Source organism: Amphibalanus amphitrite, unplaced genomic scaffold (assembly GCF_019059575.1).
Source record: "Amphibalanus amphitrite isolate SeventyFive unplaced genomic scaffold, NRLGWU_Aamphi_draft 000993F_arrow, whole genome shotgun sequence".
Classification (NCBI taxonomy): domain Eukaryota; kingdom Metazoa; phylum Arthropoda; class Thecostraca; order Balanomorpha; family Balanidae; genus Amphibalanus; species Amphibalanus amphitrite.
This window is the reverse complement of record NW_024882487.1, coordinates 50,084-72,134: the sequence shown is the minus strand read 5'-3', so window position 1 is coordinate 72,134 and position 22,051 is coordinate 50,084. Positions and strand designations below refer to the sequence as shown.

The following is a 22,051-nucleotide window of genomic DNA, read 5'->3' as shown; positions in this document are numbered from 1 at the left end:
CGCACAGCACCATGAGGCGATTGAAATAATGGGGCAGACTTCCTAACCACTAATATTGCTGTCAGTTCAATCAAATGAGAAATAACAGCAGAGGAATATTAAAAAAATAAACCCTATAGAAAAGAGTGAGAGCCGCCAGTTTATCCCGACCATGATCTTCGATAGATAGTCCCAGCCCCCCCCTGGCTCTCAGCCCCACCGCCACCCCCCCCACGCGGCCGTTCCTGGATCCGCCTCTGCCAGTTAACCGTGACGTCACGCGACCTTGCCCTGAGGGCCAGCCGCCCCAGCAGCTGATCGCGGTCGCTCGGCGGCAGTGCGCGTCGGCGGCAGGCGGCGCGGACGCGCGGTGGTCGCTCGCGCTTTGATTGTGTGCTGTGGTGATGAACTGGAGATCGGGTAAGTTTGATACATGAAGCCTGATCTTCTTATTGTATATGCATTTGTGAGGTAATAGTGATAAGTTGATATAATTTAAACATCCATGCTGCGATAGGAAACGGTTTTATTGTAACGAATCAAAATGCATCTTCTTGGCACTTTTCAACAACTGAGTGATATTTGAGAAGAATATGGGGTCGTACAAATTGATAGTGCATTATGTGTGTAATCAATTTTACTATCCCGCGAGTTGCTGGGGGGGGGGGGCGTTAAACGCCCCCACTTTTTTCGCCGGGTCATAGCATAAAAACGGCGCGCCGCAGGCGCGCCAAATTTTGGGTACCTGTAGAGAATTGATTGAAGTTTATTGTGACAAAGTTTCAAAAAAATCGGTCGGAAAATTTTTGAGATATCGAGGTTTTAGTGACGTCATGATTTCTGGGTTTTCGACCAAAAACGGCATATGTTCAAAAAATCATATAAAATCACAGAATAGACATACAGACATGCCGTAAACGCCATTAGACTGCCAATACCATGACCAATCAAATGGCTATCTTCAATTATTGATTATCGTTCCGCATTTTCCAAAATCTTGAACTGAATCTTGGCAATTTTTCGTGACCATGATACATGAATTTCTTAAATTGAACTTTTTGAGCCAAACACGTACACATATGATAAAATGAATGTCACCATCGTGTTCTACGCCCCAAATTACCTATAAAACATGTGTCACAGGCCGCGAATATCAGTTTTGATTTTCGGGGATATGTGCCTACCCGGTTGACCTCAGTAGGCGGAACTATGGTCAAGCGTACCCATTTTCGGGAACGCATTTTCGTTCCCATGTTTGGGAACGATAAACCCAAATATGGGAACGCCATGTAGGCATTATTTAAAACAAGAAAAAGAACCGTTAAATGACGTCCAAAAAATATAAAACGATTGTGAACCGCCTGATATTTGTCTCAATATTGTTGGGAAAGAGTTTGATATTGTAAGGCCCATCGTAGTTTCAAATCGTTCCCCTATTTATAAAGCAGTCCATCATCCGGGCCGCGAGCCCAAATTTGGGAACGCTCTCGTACACTGGCGCTGCAAGCGTTCCTTATTATGGGAACGGCGTACCCAAAATTGGGAACGATTTCACCGACGCCTTTCAGGGGCTCTTTTCATTAAAAGCATCACGTCCAACGTCGCAAATTATTGTTAACGCAACAATCATGAGATGACCTTTCCGGCAAGACCGTCGCATGTTTCGCCCGGTCTTCCGTGCTTTTATTCCCGTCGATCTCGCAGCGGGTACGCCCCCCTCTGCAGGATTACGTAATTCACAACGCTCAGCGATGTTCAAGGTCTTCCATACCTATATCCACCGTCCGCGCCGAGGGTGGAGACATGTCAAGCACCTGTCTGTTTATCACCGATAGTTGACGAGCACAAGGAAGTATCCAAAAATGGGAACGCTGAATATGTTACACCCTCAAAACACCTAGTCCCAATGAAAATCTAGTTTTTTCCTTTCTTGATGAGTGTAAGTGGCAAAAGGCCTGGTAGGATGGGCACGAGGAATGATCGAAATCAGCATAGAAATTATAAATAAGCCACACAGAGCGACCTATATAAGAGAAATTCCCCCAAAACGATCACGCTTAGAAACACGGAAGACAAAAACCACGCTCATGACGCTCCTTATAAAACAACTCTAAACAGCTAGCATCCAAATAAAATATGTCTTTCTGGGATGATAAAATACAGCTGAATAATTTTAAACCACTGAAACTGAGTTTACAACAGTAGTTCGGTAAAATCACTGACGTTCCATGCGGTCGTGCGCCCCGACACCAAATGTCACCAATATTACCCCCGGACTGTCCGCGTGTTCGCTTGCATATGTCAGCATCTGGTGTTGCTAGTATGAAACTTCATAACCAGGCGAAAATTATTATACTTGACCTCAAAATGTAAAAAACGCTTCATTTTCCTTAAAATTGCAAGTTAACCCTCGCATGTGTGCGGCGTTTGCCAGCTTCTAATGTGTAGGGGGGGGGGGGGTCGGTTGGACCCCCCCCCTTGCCGTTTGGCCCCTGATCGAGCTAGAGCTTCGCGGAAAAAACGAGCGTGTTGCCCGTGACGAGAGGAAGCCGATGATACCCAATTTTAAGGTCCTAGGTCATTGGTTGACCTTCCAGGTCAGGTCAATGACCCAAAGTCGGGAAAATCGGGACCTGTTAGAAAGTCGTAAAGTGTGGCTGCTAAGGGGTTTTTCGGGGTGCTGATCACGAATATCGTGTTAGTTTTGATCACAGATGATGTCTTGAAGCATTTAGACCAGGTCGGGTCAGGTCAGGTCAGGTCAACCAGTAGGCGTCGTGACGGGTATTCGTAGTACGTGTCAACCGCCTCTGACAGCTTCGTAACATGTTACGAAGTCACCAAAACTACTTCGTAAATGTTCAAATGGTTGCTAAATTCGAATTCAGCTCCAAAAACTAGCCTAGAAACATGTAAAACTCGAAAAAGTGACCCGAGGTCACCCGAGGTCACCAAAGGTCAATGACCTGACCTGACCTTCAGGTGACCTTGACACACACGGGAGTAACATCAAATCACATGTTGGAACGTTTGAAACCACGAAAAGCTTGCAAACACGCGGCTAGTGCGAGCCGACGTACGCGAAATCGCGATTCCGGCCAAACATGGTCTCGGAAAAGAGGTCACGGGTCAAAGGTCATTTGGGTCAGGATCATGAAATTTTCAGGGTAGGTGTAAAATTGATCAATGCGAGGGTACTGAAAGTTTCGTCGCGATCGGCCGCTTTTTACGCGAGTTATTCGCGAAAAACCATGGGGGGGGGGCTCCATCCGACCCCCCCTACACATGCGAGGGTTAAATGTAGTATAACCCATGTTTTCACCATTCCGTCATTTCAAAAAATCATCAAAAATATCATTCGACGGTCAATTTCCTTGTGCAACGGTCAGATTAAAGATAATTTTATAGAGACTTAGTAGATACTTAAATTAGCGTGCACTTTTTTGAGACGTGATGCACTAATGAGTTTTAGTGGGCGAACGGCCGAAAAATTACCTTCCGTTCCCATAAATGGGAACGCCCGTTCCCATATTTGGGAATTCCGTTCCCAAAAATGGGAACGTTCCTATATTTGGGTACTCATGACCATAGTTCCACCTACTGACCTGACCTTGACCCTGACCTATGCTTGACTGAACCCTGTATGGAGCTGACACTCTTGTAGGTCTTATAAGATGGATTGTGCACCGTTTTGACAGAGTTTATGGCGAGAGGCGCCCATTACGAAGTCCTGAAGTCCATGCTACTGAAAGCCCGATTTCAGGTGTTTGACCTGACCTTGACCCGACCTGTGACCTCAAAATTCAACTTTGAAGTACTCATCTGAAGCGTCTCGTCGCGCTCTTTCGTTTGCCGCCTCGTGCGTTTCGCTGCGCCTATTGGTTCTCGAGTTATCGGCTGGGGGCGTTTAACGCCCCCCCCCCCAGCAAACGGTGGGTGGCGAAATACCCCAGCAACTGCCGGGCTATATTTGTTACCATAATTGACCAGCTATGTCAGAAATTATTGGTCCGGTATTCAAAATTTCAACAGCGTTCAATAGCAACGGAGAAGCTGTCCAGAAAACACAACTTTTCAACCTTCCAGGCGGGGGGGGGGCAATCCCCCCTTTAGATTTTTTCAATATATCTCCAGAACCGCTGCGCCGATCGTCACCAAACTTTCAGTACCCTCCCGTGAATTGCTACTGCACATTGTGACCAAAAATTTTCCAAAGGCTATGATAGGTTGGCCGCTAATGACGTCAGAGTGACGTCATTTCTGCCATTTTCGACCCAAAAAAAGTTTGGCGGGAAGAGCTGTCAGGCCTACAGCTTTAGAGATACAGAAAAATATTACAACATAAAAGGTGTAGAATTAACAGGGCTACAAAACTGCCATCTCGGATTTCTGAAACTTTTGGATTTTGACCCCCAAAAATAAAAAATATATTTTTTTTAGCATAATAGCCGGAAATGCAAAAAAAAAATTGAATTTCGAAACCAAAAACGGAAAAAATGTGATAGTTCATACCGCCTTATATCCACATACCAAATTTGATATCGATGCCTCTTTTTTGGCCAAGTTATAGCGAAAAAACTTCAAAATTGATGACGTCAAAATTTAAACTCAATTTTTAGCAATTCTAGACCTCGTAGCACAAAAAAAGACCACCATTAACCCGCGCCCCACTGGGGTCTGCGTATAAAACGCCCTACTGGGGGGGCTATTCATAGCCCCCCCCCCCCTCCTAACTCCGAAACTACTGGGCCGATCGTCAAAATTCAAACGGCGTCTGATAGCCCCGGAAAAACTGTCGAGCGGAACCTAATTTCATTGACTTCGAGGTCACCGATGACGTCACAGGTTAGGTCAAAGTAAAAATTATTAGCATTTTGGCTTGTTCACGTTTTGGGATCTGGCCGCCGTCTTACAAGTCAGATCAGGCTCATTTTCGGATCACACACTCGGGAACAGATGCTCTACAGGGTGGCGCCGGTAAATAACCACAAATGTCAAACCTGTGTTACGAGGAAACTGTTTTGTGAAGAGCAATAATTTTTTGCATTCATGTTCCATTCTTTATGTAAATTGTTGTCCATAGCAAAAGGGAACGTTGCAGCTGAAGATAATAACGGAAGAAATGAAAAGGCACGCGGTCATTGTGGCGCTTCACGCCGGCAGCTAGGCATCCGAGGTCGCCAACTTCCTCAAGGTCGACAGAAGCCATGATTATAAAGTCAAGCGGAGCTTGGATGAGTCTGTGGGCGACATCCCGTCTGTGGCAAAGCGGAAGAAACATCCCCGACGATCTGATGCCGTCAGAGACGACGATTTCATTGCCAAAGTCGAGAACGTCGTCGACGATGACCCGACGTCGACGTCACCGTCGATGACGGTGACGTCGTGAAGCCCTGGATCGACCGAGTGGCTGAGGAAGGCCCTATGTGTTCCAACAAGACTCTGTAACCGCCCACAAGGCCAGGGTGACGCAGGAGTGGATGAGCGCCAACCTGCACAGCCACATCACGCCCGAGTTCTGGCCGCCAAAATCCCCGGACCTGAACCCGCTCGACTAAAACGTCTGGGGCGTAGTCGAGAGGGACACTAACAAACACCCACACAACAATATTGACTCTCTGAAGTCAGCCATCAAGCAGATGATGGTCAAGACGGACAAGACCATGCTGACCAAGGCCCGCGCCCGGTTCAGGCCGCGCATCGAGGCCGTCATCGACGCGGAGGGGGATTCATCGAGTGAAGTGTGCTCGACAGGTTGCCATCAGTCACCCCAGTTCCAAACTTTCATCCAAAGTACTGACTTTGGTCAAAAAATTGATGTTTTGCGGGGAGCACATATTGTCTTCATTTATCGGCGCCACCCTGTAGTTACCCTGAGGGTACCAACCTTGTACTTTGATTTTCAGGTCAAGGTCAGGTCATCACAGGTCACGAAAATATTATATCATGCGTCGGTCACGTGACACATGTTTTATGGTCCATAGAGGTCAGAGATTTCGAATTTGATGTCGTCTGTGTCATTCGAGGTCATTTTGAGTCGAATTTAGCTTAGGTCAGGTCACTTTCAGGTCAAAAAAGGTCAAATTTTGAAGTTAAAATTTTTCAACAACAAAAGGTGTCTATTGGATGCAGTTTGAGCTCAGGAACACGATGGTGCTATTTATATTGGCGTACGATGTCAAATACGTGCTGAAAAATTGATTTGAAAAATTAATAATTGTGAATTTTTTGCAATAATGCGTAAAACTTGGCCATTTTTGAAGATATTTAGCTAAAACTTGCTAGAGTTAGTCATAATAATGCGTTCTATCACATATATTCCGGTTTTTTCGAAGTCAAAAACTTTTTGAAAAAAAATGTAAAAATATAAATTTTGGATTTTATTATATTAAATTTTCCAAATTTTCAAAAAATTCGAAAATCCGAGATAGCAGTTTGATAGCGCAGTCTATTCTGAGTCCTCTCATACAAATAAATTGGATCTAGCTTAAAAACTGAGCTCTTGGAAGCGATTGCCGTGGTTCAATGTTTTGCGTCGAAATCGGCCGAACATGACGTCACTCTGACGTGTTTTCCGGCCGACCTATAGAAGTTACGAAGTTCAAATTTTAACACAAGGTGTCAAATCGATGCAGCCTAAGGTACTGAAAGTTTGGCGTCGATACGTCAAGCAGTTTGGAAGCTATTGCAAAAAACGGGAAGGGGGCTATGAATAGCCCCCCCCCGTGGTTAAAGACTCCCCGTGACGGGCTGCATCGAATCAATACCCATTTTATGCAAAACTGTCAACTTTGAAATTTGACCTTGACCTGATGTGCCGGAAGCGGTACTCGCACATTCGTGCGTGCGGAAGTTCGCGTGAGAACCAAATTGTATGTCAAAATAATTACTGGGGTTTCGGGGACAGAAGGTGTGGACTAATGGACTATTAATAAAACTGGGTTTTGGTGGCATTTGATAATTATCACTTTTCTATATTAGGTATTTCTATTACACCTGACCTTGACCTGACCTCCACCAGAAAGTGACCTAAACCGTACCTGATGGTCTTATTTATAACCAACACCATTGAGTTGGAAATGAAAAAAATTGCCATAAATCATGCATCCCATAATCTTAGTAAAGTTGGGTTCATGTGGTGACCCTTGGTGACCTGACCTGTGACCTGACCTGGTATTGTCAGTGACCTCTAATAGCAACATATGTACTAGGCAACTGACGCCCTATCGCTGAGTTTCGACAAAATGCGTTTTCCTCGGTGCGCATTCCCTAGAAGACCTGTGAACGGTTAAACATTATATCTTTGACCTGACCTGTGATGTCATTGGTGACCCTGAGGTCAATGAAATTTGGTTTCCTTCAACAAATTTGACAGGGCTATCGAGCGCCGTTTGAATTTTACGGATCCGTCCAGTAGTTTCGGAGATACGGGGGGCGGCAAAAAAGCCCCCTCCCCCACCGCGCGGAAGGTGGCCGGGAGGCTCATCGCCTGCCGGGTTAACCTATATGTCACTGATGATTAGTGTGTCATATCTAATATTTTTCTCTCAGATCAAGCGCTTCCGCGGATATTCCTTGTCCCTGGGCTGGGGAGGGGGTCCGTTGAGCCCCCCTTGCCGTTTGGCCCCTGATCGAGGTAGAGGTTCGCAGAAAAATGAGCGTGTTGCCCATGACGAGAGGAAGCCGAAGATACCCAATTTTAAGGTCCTAGGTCATTTGTTGACCTTCCAGGTCCGGTCAATAACAAAAAAGTCGGGAAAATCGGGACCTGTTAGAACGTCGTAAAGTAAGGCTGCTTAGGGGTTTTTCGGGGTACTGATTACGAATATCATATTAGTTTTGATCACAGATCATGTCTTCATGCATTTACGTCAGGTCGGGTCAGGTCAGGTCAGGTCAACCAGTAGGCGTGCTGCCGGGTATTCATAGTAGGTGTCAACCGCCTCTGACAGCTTCGTTAACATGTTATAAAGGCACCAAAACTACTTCGTAAATGTCCAAATGGATGCTAAATTCGAAATCAGCTCCAAAAACTAGCCTAGAAATATGCAAAGCTCGAAAAAGTGAACCGATGTCATCAAAGGTCAATGACCTGACCTAACCTTCAGGTGACCTTGACACCCACCATTAGGCATTGGACCAACATCATATCACGTGTTTGACAGCGTGAAACCACGAAGACTGCAAACGCGCGGCTAATGCGAGCCGACATACGCCGAATCGCGATTCCGGCCAAATATGGTCTCGAGAAATAGGTCACAGGTCAAAGGTCACTTGGGGCAGGGTCATGAAATTTAAAGCATAGGTGTAAAATTGATTGACTCGAAAGCACTGATAGTTTCGTCGCGATCGGACGCTTTTTACGCGACTTATTAGTTGCGAAAAACAGAGGGGGTACGTTCGCACCCCCCCCCCCCTATACGGGCGAGGGCTAAATAGGTCACAAGTCAGGTCAAGGTTCAGAACTGAAGGTTTTTCATTATTAGGTTTAGAGCTTAGACGGCGAAGAGTTGACGGAGACTGATCACCCAAAACAAGGTGCCATTTTTTCCTGTACAGGGTCTAAAACTACATTTTTTAAAGAATTTTGTTCGACGTAACGCCATAAAACTTCATTCACTCTTATATTTCTTTTATACGACCTGTCAGAAAAAATGGACTATTGAGTGTAGCTGCTTTAGGCACGTGTACTAATTTGACAAGCTAATCGTGTTAAATAAGAATGATAAAATAAAAAGAACAATTGGCTATATAGCTTATACCAAAAATAAGTTTTCTTGAAAAATGTAGGCAAAAATAATAGCTTGGTGACGTTAATCATGATTGGAAATAGCTTGCTGGAACAGCGCATAACTGAGGAGGCTAACAAGAGTCTTCAGCTCCTTTTTGCAATTTCTTCTAAATCACTGGGCGGATCAACACGAACTTCTAGCATTTAGTACCTACCTTTAAGCTGCATCAAATTGACACCGCTCCAAAGCAAAATTTCGTTGCTTACATATATAGGTTAAAAATGACGTTTAAGTGACGTTATCCCCGGCTAATTTTGCCATGCCAAACACGGTTCTATGACAATCGCTCTCAAGAGCTTAGTTTTAACCCGCAACTGGTCAGGCATGTCCCCCCCCCCCCATGCGGTTTCCACAGATATTTCAACCGTTCAAGCATTTTTTCTGTACGTGCTGTGATAATTTCAGACACCGGTCGCTCAAGGTCAGGTCACTTTGTCACGTCAAAAGACCTTACCCCAGAAAAGGTTATAATGCTCGCCATAGCTACGCTGGTTGAACGATCGCTTTTAAACTTTCAGCTATTAACCCGCGCCCTGCTAGGGAGGGGGGTGTTTGAACACCCCCTTGATTGTATGATTGTATGATGTATTGATCACCAACAGGTAAAAACCCAATGACAGGTGAAGTCAGCGCATGCACATAAATACCTACGACATGAACACGCAGTCATCACAGGATACACATGGATACAGATGCAGACTTCCAAAGTTGACGAAAATTTTGCTGCTTCCCTCTTCAACTTTCCCATTGGGTCTGTAAATATGTCCACTGAGGGATTCCAGGCGATAAGTTCGTTTACGACACGCGGTACACGTACAAAAAGACTAGTCAGTGTAGCATTTACACGACTATGAGGCATACTCAACAGAGTAAAAGATGCAGCTCTAGTGTGTCTTGGTGGAACATGCACATTAAAACATTCTAATAAGCAAGATGATGAGATGAGTCCTCTAAAAAGTTTCGCTAAAAACAGCACATCACACTGGACTCGTCTAGCACTCAGCGGCCGGACTTCGTAAAAAAGTTAGCAACTGATTGTACTCGAGAGACGGACAGCGGGGGTTCGTGTGGTTAGCTAGCCAGATCAGAAACTTGTGCTGAACTCTCTCAACGCGTACCAGATGAGTTTTTGCTGCTCCAGCCCAGATAACCGACCAATATTCTAAAATTGGCCGAACGTTAGCGTTAAAGGTAGCTAGGGCAGAATGCCTGTTGAAGTTGCAGCGCTGTGACGCTGACTGGAGAGTGCGTATGAGTAGCCCAAGAGCCTGATTTGCCTTTGACACAGTGGTATTGACATGAGTCTTAAATGTGAGTTTCTGGTCCAATGTGACTCCTAGGTCCTTGATTGAAGTCACATTTTCGAGTGCTACTCCGTTAATGTTATATTCTGTGCAAATGACTTCTTTTCAGAGTAATTTTGAAAGATTTGCATTTCGAAGCATTTAGCTGAAGTCTCCAGTCAGCAGCCCAGCGCGCAACAACATCAATGTCTTTTTGCAAAGTGATGGCGTCTTTTGAGGAGGCAATCCTGTGAAAAAAAAAAATCACGTCATCACAGAACATCAAACATTTGTTGAAACTACACAGGGCAGGTCGTTTACGAAAAGAGCAAAAAGCAAAGGCGAAAGGTGTCCTCCCTCCGGTGTTCTCGATGTCACGGGAACCCAGCCGGACACCCTTCCGTTCAGCACAACCCTTTGCTTCCGTCTCCCGAGGTATGATGCAAGCCAAGCCATCCAAGCCCTTGTGGTTTTTCGCGAATATCTCAAAAACGGCGGCGCGGAGCGCCGCCGTATTTTAATGCATCTTATCATACATCAATTCTACACATGTTGTGAAAATTTCAGACCAAGGTCATTCAAGATCAGGTCACCAGGTCACTTGAAGTGACCTCACCTCATAAAAAGTTTCAATGTCTGCCATTGCTACACCGAGTGACCGATCGCTTTGAAACTTTTAGCGATTGATAAGGGTAACAGTATCTATAAAATGTATTTATCAGAATTTTGATATTGGTGACCTAAGGTCAGGTCAATTTTGCGACCTCTTCATTATAAGTCAATGGGAAAAATTGAAATGCGCCCCTTTTGGACGAAAGACATTATAAACAGTGGCGGCGGAAGCGGGGGGGCAGCGGGGGCACGGCGCCCCCCCATCTTCCAGGGTGGGGGTGCAAACATATCTTTTTGCCCCCCCCCCCAAATTGTTATCGACGAAGTACCACAATACTTCCATACTACGTCATGAACATATGCCAGTTTGGCTGAGTACCTTTTTAAGTTAATAGAGCGAGTAATTTGGAATGGATTGATATTGTTGTCAATGTCGTCGTACATATTTTGATCACATTGGCTAGCATTTTGCAGTGCGAGTGTTACCAACCAAAAAGGTTTGCAATAGCCAATAATTGGCTAACTTTAATGACGTCATTGGTTTAAAGGAAGCAAGTTGTTCAACGCAAACAACAGTCACGGTGACAGCCACAGCGTGCTACACGTATTTGAACTGGACTTGCCGCAGTGGCGCGGGAACCAGAGGGGCGGTTCCCGGGAACCGGCTGGAGGGGCTAGCGGGGGCTGAGCCCCTCCAACTTTTCGGCGGGGGGAGGGCTCGTAATGTAGGTATTTGAGACCCTCCAACCGGAGGAATCGAAATCGGAAATCTACCAACATAATTTCATAGATTTATTACCTTTTCGAAATGTTAACCAGAAACAACCTTCATTATGGAGCGTTCTAACGCAGAAGACTGTGACAACATGTAAGCACATATTCATTCTCTAAATATCATACATTTCCACCAAACGCCCTCCACACATAATGCTCAGAAATCAAGCAGCTATCTACGAGCTACCGGTAACCGGAAGAGTAGGACGGAACGCGAGTGGCCCGGCATGCGGACGTCACAGAAGCGCGTCTGAGCGTGCCACAGGCCTTTCCCCGCGACTCTGCCAGACGCCAGCCGGCATAGACTCGTGAGCCGGGGGGCAGCATGGGGGTAGCCTGCCCCCACAACTCTGGGGCCGTGGGGGGCGCAGGCGCTGCCCCCACAAAGTTTCATAGGGCCAGGAACCGTCGGGGCAGCTTGTCCTCCCTATATTAGCGGCCGTGGGCCTCAAAGAAAAGCTGAATGGAAGACAATACCTATTTAAGTAAAAAAATCCCCCTCTATACCTGATTTGACAGCTCATGTGTGAAAGCTTTAAACGTTTATTCCAAGTTACCAAAAAGGTAGTTCCTTGACTCAGATGAGACGGGATATCTCACTTTTTGCAAATGTTTTCGTTTCGATTTTTCGTTGTAAAGGCCAAGGGGTGAAAAATAAGTGGCCTAAAACCGGTGAGAAAACTAGATTTGGGGGTACCCTAGGTTCCGGGAAGGATCAGGTGTGCCCCCCCATCCCAAAATACCTTCCGCCGCCCCTGATTATAAACACTCCCAAACACTGAATTACAAGTAGTTTTAACACCTTGAACATGACAATGGTGTCCGTGACCCCTATTTATGCCCATGAGGTCATCTCAGGTCACGAATGGTGTCTAACAGTTTTTCGCAAATAACTTTTGATAGAGGCATGCTGGAGCGGTGAAAACGCCTTAGATGTGTTCAGCTCGACGATACGGATCGACTGATATGCAACATGACCTTTTCCGGTCAGGTCATGACCTTGACCTGAGGTCAAATTTTCAAGTTGACCTTTCAAGGTCAAGTTATAGTTAATTCGATGCGTCTTGACGAGAGGAACACGATGCCGGTAAAAGTAAGCTCGTACAAGGCTTGGGTCAAAAATTATTGCAGAAAAACTTTCCGAAAAAGAAAATGCTATTTTTGCGGTTTTTGCCCCCTGCAGGCAAAACCGTTGACGTTAGGTCAAATCTGAGAGGATTACTTAGAAAGGGCGTTAAAAGGGCTATCAAATGCGCTTTTCCGCGGCGCTTTAGCTCTATTGGTTCCCGAGTTATGCGTTGGCTTCCTGGAAACTGTGGACAGTCGACCTGAAAATCGGCGAAATTTTGCCTTCAATGACCTCTAGTGACCTGACCTTTGACCTGACCAAAAAAGTAACCGCAGTGATTTCGTCATTATTTTTGGCGCTCTTTCAAACGCCGCCTACCGCGTATCGCTACGTGGCCCAGGAGCCGAGTTAGAAGGGGGGTGTTCAACCCCCCCCCCCCCCCAGCAGGGCGTGGAAATCCAGGAACCCCAGCCGGGCGCGGGTTAATAAGCGCAGCAGCAGCATGTACAAAATTTATCTCTCGGATTTCTGAGATCGGTGACCTCCGGTTAGGTAAATTTTGCAACCTCTTGTAACGTTGTCAGACACTGTACCGTACGTAATGTCAGGTTGTATCATGTGACGGCCGCCCGACCGAGGCAACCTCTACTTGAGTTTACGATTGCGCCGGTCCGCCGCCGGACGGGCAGTCTCAGTCTCAGTCTAGTCTCAGTCTCAGTCTCAGTCTCAGTCTCAGTCTCGTCTCAGCCTTCGTCGAGTCTGAGTCTAGTCTCACTCTCGTCTCAGTCGTGGTCAGTTCACAGGCAGTCTCGGCCGAGTCTCGGCAGACCTCCGACAATTACCGTTCACAGAATACAGTCAATTTTCCGAGCTGAACTCTTTTGACTGGAAGGCTCGCCGCGAATACTGCTACACCTCTCAAGTCAATGAGAGGGAATTGAAATGCACCTCTTTTGGACGATATCATATCATGTACTCTGAAACATCGGGTTAAAGATGAACGTGACAAAATGAAACGGAAAATGCATCAGCGACCACTCTTTATGATGTCCCTGAGGTAGTGAGGTAATCTCAGGTCATGAAAGGCATCCAGCAGCTACTTTTTTAACAATAACCCGCGCCGTGCTGGTGGTCTGAGTTTTCCGTGTCGTGCTGGGGGAGGGGTCGTTTTCATGCCCCTCCCCCCGTCTAACTAGGAAAGTTAAATTTTTAACACAAGGTGTCAAATCGATGTCGCTGAGGGTACTGCACGTTTCGTGTTGATCCGTCAAGCGGTTTAGAAGATATTGCCGAAAAACGGGAGGGGGGCTCTGTAGAGCCCCCCCCCCCTCCCCAGTCATGCGCGGGTTAATACCCCTCCCCCAATAGCGTTATGGAATATGGCTCTTACTACAGTCGGGTCAACGTAGGATAGTTTTTTTTTTGTCGATCAATACTGGGGAAAATGTTCAATCAAAGTCATTTTTATATCAAATAGGTACATCAGGTTTTAGGAACCAAGCTCCCTTCATCAGCCGCTCTGAAATTCATTCAGGTGTTTATTGTTTAAATCAATGACTAATAATTGCGGTTCACAATATGATAATCGTTCCATCTATTTGTCCCGCTCCGGCAGGTGCGAGGATGTAGTGCAGTCGGTAATCGGTATCAGCCGGTGGTTCCAACCGCTGAGACATCGCAGACTTCTGGTGTCTGCTGAGAGCGGAAAACCAGCGACCACGGCAGCCTCTTCGTCTACTGTGGGGTGGAAGAAGGCGCCAACAACAGCATCGAGATCTCCAACGCTTGCTCCGTCTTTTCCGTCACGGATCGGCAGAGCGGAGGTGGGATGAATCGCCCCCAGCGATCCGCCAGTCACCCTCGGTACGAGGGCAGGGATGGAACAGCGACTGCAGCGACACCTGCAGTGGCAGTGGTGGCGCCCTCTGTGCACGCCGAGCCAGCCCTGCCGCCAGCAGCCAGGAGAGACAGCGGAGGGAGCCGCGGAGCGATGGAAAGGCTCCATCGCACGATGCCGATGCCGCTACCGATACAACCAGCAACACAACTACGACAGCCACCAGAACAGTGGCATCAGCTCCGCGAACCGCCGCCTGCCCACCTCCAGTCCACACTACGGAACACCGCCCGCCCGCTGGAGCCATCGTATATTCCTCGTCACTCCGCTCAACCACCTCCTGCGCACATGTCCCATCCACCTCTGCTTCGCCGTCACTCCGTCCCAACCTTGCCTCCTCCTCCGGCACATCGCTTTGACCTGTCTCAAGGGCCACACCAACGCGAGACGGAACCCGCCAGTGACGGAGCTCTGCAAGCGCGCAGCATGTCACTGTCAGTGTCGGAGACGCCACTTGCCAGAACGATGCCTCCGCTCTGGGTGAGCCGAGGATCTCAGATGCCACCGTCAGTTCCGAGGCAGGAACCAGCGCCCCTTCAACCACGTACTTCCAATGACGTAGGACCACTGCCAACACCACTGAATTTATTGCTTGGAGCGGAGCATCGCAGCACTGCTCCTATGGTCTTCCCACAGTCAAACCTTGCAACTTCAGAGCTAGATAAGCTCGAGCAGATGATCCGCACCTATATGGACAAGTGGCGAGCTCCTGAGCTGCATGATGATCGATATTCGAGTTTGACTAATCAGCAGATGTCTGAGCTTGTCATGGCGCAATGTGAGACACCTGAATGTCTTGACGCACCACGTCAAGCACGTCAAGCTCCTGAGCTACCACCCCTACAACGTCCAGGTGCTGGAGGACCCCAACTTCATGGGCCGGAACATTCACGCCTGCAGAGCCAGGTTGCAGGATACCGACAATCGGATCACCGAAACAGCGAACACCCGAAACCGTTACCAACAGCGTCGAAGAGACCAACGTATCAGCATTCTTTAACATCAGAAAGTCCGGCTGTGCTGCGTCCTTATCAAGGTCATCCGATTCCACAGCGTCCGATCCTGTTCTCCGATCCGGCTTCCGCTGTTCCGTGCTCAGCTCCTCCGAATGCCCATCAGGCGCACCTTGTGGCACGGCACAGGTCGCAAGCTCAGAACGCTACTGCTCTCTACCCAAGTACAGAGACTGGGCACGATCAGCATCTCTCTCAAACATGGCCTACGCCTCGCCCTCCAAAATCCATGGACAATCACCTCACCGACACGGGAGTTGGGCCTGCTATCAAAGAGGCATGTCAGACATTGAAGAATTCATCGCTTCCAGTGGAAGTGCTATCCTCTCTGAACAGGTTCAGGGCTCCTTCGAGCTCCACTACTCACCAGAAGACGCCAGCGGCAGGCAGTCGACGGATGTCGAACACACACAACCTGAAGCCGTTTGTTTTGGACAAGATGCATGCATTCTACGAGCACGCTGCGATCAGCCAAAGGGCAGAGATGGGAGCAGAAGGAAGATCCAAAGCTCTGACTCCACCAACAAATCAGCAGGCGGCCCAGGCAAAGTTCCAGCTTCAAGTAAAGCATGAGGCCTCATCCACCCAGGTTCAATGTTCAACGACTCGAGGCCAGCCACTGACGCTGAAGAATGCACCGGTGACAACGACTACAACTCACCTACCAGCGGCACAAGCACGGAAACCAGCTCTTGCCCCGCGACTTCCTCCGCCAGATCCATATCCACATGCAGGAGACACGACACTCGACACGCTGGATCGCCGTAACCGCTCAGCTCTCCCACCGCCGTTGCTGCCCCTTCCACCACTATCGCCATTAGATCCCGTCCTCGCGTCAACAGACGAGCCTCACACTCCGCCGCTCACCATGCCACCGCCACCAGCGCCAGGGCTGTATGTCACACCGGAGAACGGGGCGGGCCAGCGAAAGGGAGGGTTCGTCGACACACCAAGACCGACCTGGCCGCCGCCCGGGGAGAGGTTCCGCGCGAATGGAGGGCACAGAGAGATCATGTCAGATCGAGATGGGGCGGCAGACGTTGGGTCGCAGCATGGTCGCTTGCATGGAAAAGAGTGCACTGAAGAAGAAAAACAGGGTGGAAAAATGAGCTCAGCAAAGGTTCTCTTGAAAGGGGGGCTACAGCGAAAGAAAAGAGAGGGTGGTCGATTCGAAGAAAAACATTCAATGAAGAAGGAAGATCAACCGAAAACGGGCAAGAGGAATGATGATCTTCCAACACTTCAGGCAGACGGTGTTTCGATTAGGAAGACACAGTTGGAAGAAACTTCTAAGACGAGGTTGGAAATGCTCAGAAGAAAACAATTCCCGATCCAAGAACACGAGCAGCATTCATCGTTGAAGGAGGTTCAAGAAAGAGGCTCTAAGCAATGTTTCAAGGACATGAAACTAAAAGATACGTGTCCTTATCTACTGCAAGACAGTGAAGCAAAGCTGGTAATTCAACAGCCCACGCACGTATACTGTGTATCTCTCCCAGATACACAACCACCGGAACCAAGACCAGTCGCTGACGGAGATCAGTCGAGACAAGCTTCTGCTTCATCCCTTGCTGGACAAGGCCCAATGGAAGTCGAACCTTCAGACAGCCGACAGCAGACGACCCAGCATCCTGATGAAGATACTCTTTCTCCAGCTAATATGACGTCGGACAGTCGAAGAGATGAACTGGCATCACCCAGTCACACACATCAAGCACCAACGGTGCCCGGAAGAGACCAGGCCAGCTCAAGAGAGGCAAGACCATTCGCTGATCAGTATCGCGACAGCCTTTCAGCACTAGCGTCTGAGAGCACGCCACCAACAAGTTTGGACACGGTCGTGTCTGGTGTACTCAGTCCCAGAGCATCGGCGCCCGGTGGGATCACCCATGGCACCACCAATGCTGTTCACAGAAGTGACAGAACCAATGGACAAACTCAGAGGGAAATGGCTGAAGTGAAGGATGATGCGTACATTGCCTCCCTCACTACTACGGATGGCGTCGTGATGGAGGCTGGGCCACATGATCTCCGAGTGACGTGTTCCGACGTCCCTCAGGCAGGACCTGCTGAAACGGTTAGGTGTGGCAACGAAGCAGATAAGTGCCGCTCTTCCACGGAGAAGCAAAGTATTGCCGACTCCAAGAGTGGCATCAGGAACGACCGACCGGAACAGAGTGACACACCTACTGTAATATCGGATAGCACAGGGCAAAACACAGCTGCCACAGTCGAGATCGTCACCATCAAAGACGACAGCAGCAGCATGAGTGATTCCGCCAATGGCACCACCGCTGCCACCTCAACGAATCATCATATGTGCACAGCTTCATTCGTTCAGCGTTCCACCAAAGCCTCCAAGAAGAGCGTCATCACCAGGCCTCGCGATAGAGTCTGCAACGCCGCTGTCGACGCCGTTCTGGACCGTATCGCAGCAACCCCGACTTCTTCTCTCGAAGATACTGGGGAGGACCAGACGGGCATCACTGCACTGGAACTGGCCTTTGGTGCCTTCGATGTCATGGAAATTGCCAGTAGCGCGGACTTCATTGAGCGATTTCACCTGTACCACTTCCTGGCCGTGTACCGCAATGAAAGGCTCGGACAGCAGGGAGGTCATGTTCACGGTAGCAGCGGAGTCAGAGGTGCGGCTGTCAACGGCCGGAGCTGCAACAGGAACCAGGACAGGGCGCTAGACTTATCTAGAGGAAGCTCTCGGTGGCTCTCAGGAGAAACGCCGGATGAAGAACCACAGGTGGTAGGCACTGCAGACTCAAAAAGCTCCCCTACAACAGAGAAAGCACAGGTGGATAAGACGGGTACTGCAGAGCAGGCTTCCGTAGCCACACAGATGGCTGCGGCGGAAGGGAGAGAGAAGCGACGTCGACAGCTCAGCGGTGCCCTGAATCTGACCACCCGGCCGGCCGTCAGGTCTAATACATTTGAAGGACCAGAATCGGCGCAACAGAATCAACTGGAAACCCACCAGGGGCGACAGATGGAGAACCTTCTGATGAACGGCCAGCAACGAGGAGCAAACATGAACGGATGGAGCAGTGGCTGGCAACAAGGAGCCACACGCGTGGCACCCAATCTCGATCTCCGCCCTTCGGAAGCCCGAACTAATCTTCGAGGAAGCATGAGCAATACGGAAAGCAGATGGTCTTCGAGCGGCCGACATGCAGAGGACAGGGACTTCCGAAATGGCGGAACAGGACCTGTCGAACAGGCAAATGACCCGTCACAGACGTCGCAGCTCGATCCCAGCGGACCTTGGATTGACGGCATCGATGCTTACCGCCGCGATGGAGCATCAAAGTCGTCTACGAACCAAGACCTCATTCGGAGATTTGCCGACGCCGGGACTACCAGAACGAGCGAGAGGCATCCAACCGATCAGTCACCGACATCAGGAACGCCACTCAAGGACAAATCCCGACCGAAACCACTGCACATTCCTCCAGAGATATCTTCATATGAGCATGGAGGGACATCAGTGCCATCAAGTGACCAGCTGGAGCTTCTGAATGGGCGCAAGAACTGTCCCAGCCCTCCGGCTCAACCAGGAAGGGAGCGAACGGCAACGCTTCATCCACGTCACTGCAATGCTGCTAACCAGGAAACACCGGCAGCAACGATGGCAAACATAACCTGGCGACAGCCACCATCCAGAGATGAAGCCAACGCAACGATTCAGGTCAGAAACGGGGCAGTGAACGAGACGACGACCCAGACCAGAAACGGCCCCAGGCGGGAGCCGACCACGACAGTGCAAAGCGATGGAAGAAGCGATGCCCGAAGCGTGACTCCGATTACCCCAATTACACCATTCAGCGAGAGCTCTTTGTCTGTTTGGATGAGCGAAGATAGCCTCCCGGAAGAGGAGGTGACTGTGGTCGCAGAGAAGAGAGCCCGGGCAGAGTCAGACGACATCGCTGTTCAGTCACAACTGCTGCGGGCATCCACGCCGGAGCGTGAAGGCGACGCAGCTGAAAGGGACTCGAGAACCATCCAGATAGTGTGGCAAAACGGCAGAAACGAAGAGAGTGTCAATGCTGGGCGTACTGGAGATTCAGACAGGCTCCATGATGATAGACGCCATCAACAAAACGAAGCCAGTAAGGTAACTCAAAACGGCGATGAGCACAGTGCTGTAGGCAACAATGGTTGTGGAACCCACGAAGAATGCGACATCGAGCCAATGCTCGAGACGTCCAGTGCTGCCCAGACCTCTCAAGATGATCCCCTCGAGCGTATTACCCACGCAGATCAGGCGGCAGTAGCAAGTCCATTAGCAATCTCTTCTCCAAAGGAACTGACTCCACGAGCTTCTCCAACAGGGGACCCCGTGGAGCCAGCGACACTACCTACCGACCGCGCCGAGGCCAGGGAGGCCGACAAGCGCCGGCGACGTCTGATGGCCGCTGAGATTCAGGACCAGAACGAATGGCTGACGATGGCTGACGAATTTGCGGAGAGAGGGCAGATGAGGGAACGACGCACCTCACTGATTGGGCGCGTTCTGAGAGCGATGGACAGGCAGAGACCAGACGATCGGGAGGAAGATACTGGGGAAGATGCAGGACGCAATCCGGATGATAACTTCATTGGGGAGCAGCGAGATGTACTGAATCTGCAGATGGTTTCTGAAAGCCATTCTGACGATGATGTTGATTCTGTACAAAGTGTTCGCCCGTCCAGCGAGCATCACCAGATCCGTGCCAGCCACGCCAAACCCAAGCCTTGCTCAAATAAAGGTTCCAAGAAAGACGGCTCTCCCGCCACCGGCGATCACCTTATGGAAAACAAATCAACAGCCTCCCGTTCCTCAGCTGACGAGCTTGGTCGCACACCCTCTCCCTCTCTCGCCACAGACGCGATCCCACCCCGTCGAGCGCACTCGGGTCGCGCTCCATCTCGCGACTTCCCACTTCCCTCCCTCCCTCCACAAGACCTTCCCACGCCGAGACCCCTCTTCCCGACGCCCAGAGTTCCACGCTACGTCGACCTGCCGCCGCCAGAGGAGGACCCGATACTGAGGAGAAGATCTCGCCAGTTCTGGAGGGCCGTTCAGGGAAGACCGGGAAGGGCGCTGCGTGCACATCTGATGGGTGGTTCAGTAGCCGATATGAGGGCAGAAGTGTTGCGGATTCATTTAAGATCAACTGGAGAAATCTCCGGATCGCCTGAGTTTCCAAGAGATGTGCCAAGGGAGATGCTAGTGCAGGTTGAAGAGGAAGTAGATGGCACTGTGACGGAAAGCAAGCCTGCTCGACTGGAAAGGAATCAGACACAATCGGATTTCAAATCTTATCTTGGAGAAGGCTCGACTTCGCGAGCACAATCTACGTCCGAAAATGGATCGGCCAAACCACTGGTATCTTCCTCCCTCAAAACACATTCGTCTAGGTCGCAGGTCTCAGAGGAGATGCCGACACCTCACACTACACCATCGTCGTCACATCAGCGGACTCCAACACCGCAGCCGATCCTTCCTGTCCCCACACGGTCAGCATTCCGACGTCGGTTCTACGGACAGCTGCACCGTGTACTGTGGCCGAGCAGTCTACCGGAGAGCCCGCTTGACCTCCGCTGCACGCAGCGTCAGCAGTCTCAGGAAAGTGAACCACAGGGAGAAAACCTGCAGGAGGCTAGGAAGAGGACATCAGCGGACAGTCCACCAATCGTGGTGCTTCATCCGCGACCTACGTCCACCCCAGGACAAGAGGTGGAAGACGATGGACCGATGGATCTCAGCTGCAGGGAACGAGGCCGTTGATGGCAGCGCTGCCAACGGGAGACAGCTCACTGCTTCAGACCGCGGTTCGTGTGGCGAACAAAACCCGACTGGGGAAGTGTGTAAGGCCCATGAAATACGAATGAGGATTAGGATAAAGTGGAGGAGGTAGTGTCTTTGATTGGGGACATGTTTTCGCCCCCAGCTGTGAGACGCTGTGTTGTTCATCTTGTTGTTGTTCGTTTCGTTCTTTGTTCGTTCCAGTTAAATACATTTCATCAATTATTGAACATTCTCATTCTTTCGTGCTCAAATTTTAATGCTCATTTCACTCAGCATTTTAAGTAGTCATCAACACCAGCAAGTCGAAGCACACAGTAAAAACAAAGTTACAAAGAAGAACCGAATCGCCGATCCATGCATTTTATTATCGACACTCGAGCACTACACAACCATGCCAGCATGCAGCGCTCAATCCACTTGCACCGCCACAGACCTTCCCAAGGTCGGTCCGTAAGGTCGTTACTTCCCAACTCATCGACCTAATCTGCCCGAAACCTCGACCAGGCCGTCCCTGAACACCTCGCCGAACTGACCTGTCGCGATCCTCCACGAGTCTGTCGCAGAACACGCGGTACACCTCGTGTACCCAGAGGCGCACCAGTTTGGCGGCGTCCGGCAGCTGGGCGGCCGGTACCAGTAGCACCCCGCGCACCACGCGTGCCAGGTCCCGCAGGTTGAACACGTAGTGGGACTTGGCCGGTGTTGGCAGGAAGGTGGTGACGGCCGCTGCGTACACGGTGCGAGTGGCTTCCACCAGCGTCTGAAAGAACGGGGTCAGAGTGTAAGTGATGGGTAAAATCACAGCTTCAGCGTACATCGGACCCGCGTACCG

General features: G+C 49.5%; 2 protein-coding genes across 2 annotated transcripts in view; one reads left to right on the top strand and one right to left on the bottom strand.

Annotated features, from left to right (window-relative positions):
• LOC122368964 (dynein axonemal heavy chain 3-like) overlaps positions 1–22,051 on the bottom strand; it is a 153,836-nt gene that overhangs the window by 90,530 nt on the left and 41,255 nt on the right. The window contains exon 49 of the mRNA XM_043343304.1: positions 21,753–21,979. Within this exon, the coding sequence (XP_043199239.1) occupies positions 21,753–21,979 (227 nt within the window). The remainder of the gene's footprint in view (positions 1–21,752; positions 21,980–22,051) is intronic.
• LOC122368965 lies at positions 282–21,446 on the top strand. The gene is made up of 2 exons (XM_043343305.1): positions 282–399; positions 14,125–21,446. The coding sequence occupies exon 2, from the start codon at positions 14,338–14,340 to the stop codon at positions 21,196–21,198; it is 6,861 nt and encodes a 2,286-aa protein (XP_043199240.1). The 5' UTR covers positions 282–399; positions 14,125–14,337; the 3' UTR covers positions 21,199–21,446.